General features: G+C 45.2%; 1 protein-coding gene across 1 annotated transcript in view; it reads right to left on the bottom strand.

The window, feature by feature from the left end:
* Positions 1-1,136, bottom strand: part of wnt6b (wingless-type MMTV integration site family, member 6b) — a 37,917-nt gene that overhangs the window by 16,238 nt on the left and 20,543 nt on the right. The window contains exon 2 of the mRNA XM_014016500.1: positions 34-254. Within this exon, the coding sequence (XP_013871954.1) occupies positions 34-254 (221 nt within the window). The remainder of the gene's footprint in view (positions 1-33; positions 255-1,136) is intronic.

The following is a 1,136-nucleotide window of genomic DNA, read 5'->3' as shown; positions in this document are numbered from 1 at the left end:
TATATATATATTAGGCATGCCTTCTTCACCCACCTTGCTGAAGTACTTTGCCAAAGTATTTATTGTGGCTGGTGCAGTTCCAGCGCCGGTACCTGAACTGGTACTGGCACTCCCTGACGCCGAGCCTGGCTCCTTTGGCCACTTCGCTGACGATTTCCGGCTGGGTCTGGCACAGCTCGGCCTGCTTCCCCGCCAAACGCTTGGCCTTCCTGCAGATGCTGTTGGGATCCATGACCAGAGGACTGCCCACTGCCCTGCAAACAGTGAGCGCACGTCAGAGAGGGGGGGATCTGGGCGACACAACACAGATGAGCTTTTTGATGAGCAACGACTTGTGAGAACAAAAACCTACTGAAATCAGTAGCTGCCTCAAATCAAGTGTATTTTTTTCCAGCTTTGAGCCTGCCAGCTCTACCCACCAGCTGTGACGACAATGTGCTTCTTGAATCGGCACGTGGGAGACAACAGCGCACAGTTTCCCAGAGGCACGTCTCAGCTCTGACATCAGATTATATTCTGCCGCTGGACGGCCCCTGGAAGAGCTGTGTGGTCCTCGCAAATGTAGAAGTCACAATGTTGGACACGTCTCAACAGAAAAGCCATTTACAGTTTATCTTAACGCTGCTTAAGTTGATTTTGGTAAACCAGAAGGCAGACTTAGATTTCCAGATGATACAGCCTTTCTGTAGATGCAACAACAGTTAAGAGCTTCACCGCGAAACCCTCAAACAATCCCACCTCACAGCTCCCCAGATTGAACTCTTCTAAAAGAAAAGTGGGTGTATTATATTACATAAAAGACTCGGTTAAAGTGTGAGGCAAAAATAAATCAGGTTTGCTTCGTATAGTTTAAATATTTAAAATGTTCGAACATATATACATTTTTCATTTTCTAAATACGGCTCTGGACCTCCTAAACAGCTTTGACAGATGAGTGTATATAATATAGATAAATAGTTTATCCTAACTCTTAATGGGAAAAAGAGGTTTGGCTCTGCTTTTTAAAAGTGCTGCCAGCGTCTGTGGCCGATTCTGTGGCACAAAGGCTTTACACGATGACTTTATTTCCATTTTTCTACCTCCTTGACTAGTCACCACCAAAAAAAGGAGCTTTGGGTGTAATAGCATTTATTTAA

This window comes from Austrofundulus limnaeus, unplaced genomic scaffold (assembly GCF_001266775.1).
Source record: "Austrofundulus limnaeus strain Quisiro unplaced genomic scaffold, Austrofundulus_limnaeus-1.0 Scaffold146, whole genome shotgun sequence".
In the NCBI taxonomy this organism is placed as follows: Eukaryota; Metazoa; Chordata; class Actinopteri; order Cyprinodontiformes; family Rivulidae; genus Austrofundulus; species Austrofundulus limnaeus.
This window is presented reverse-complemented; position numbering and strand designations above follow the sequence as displayed.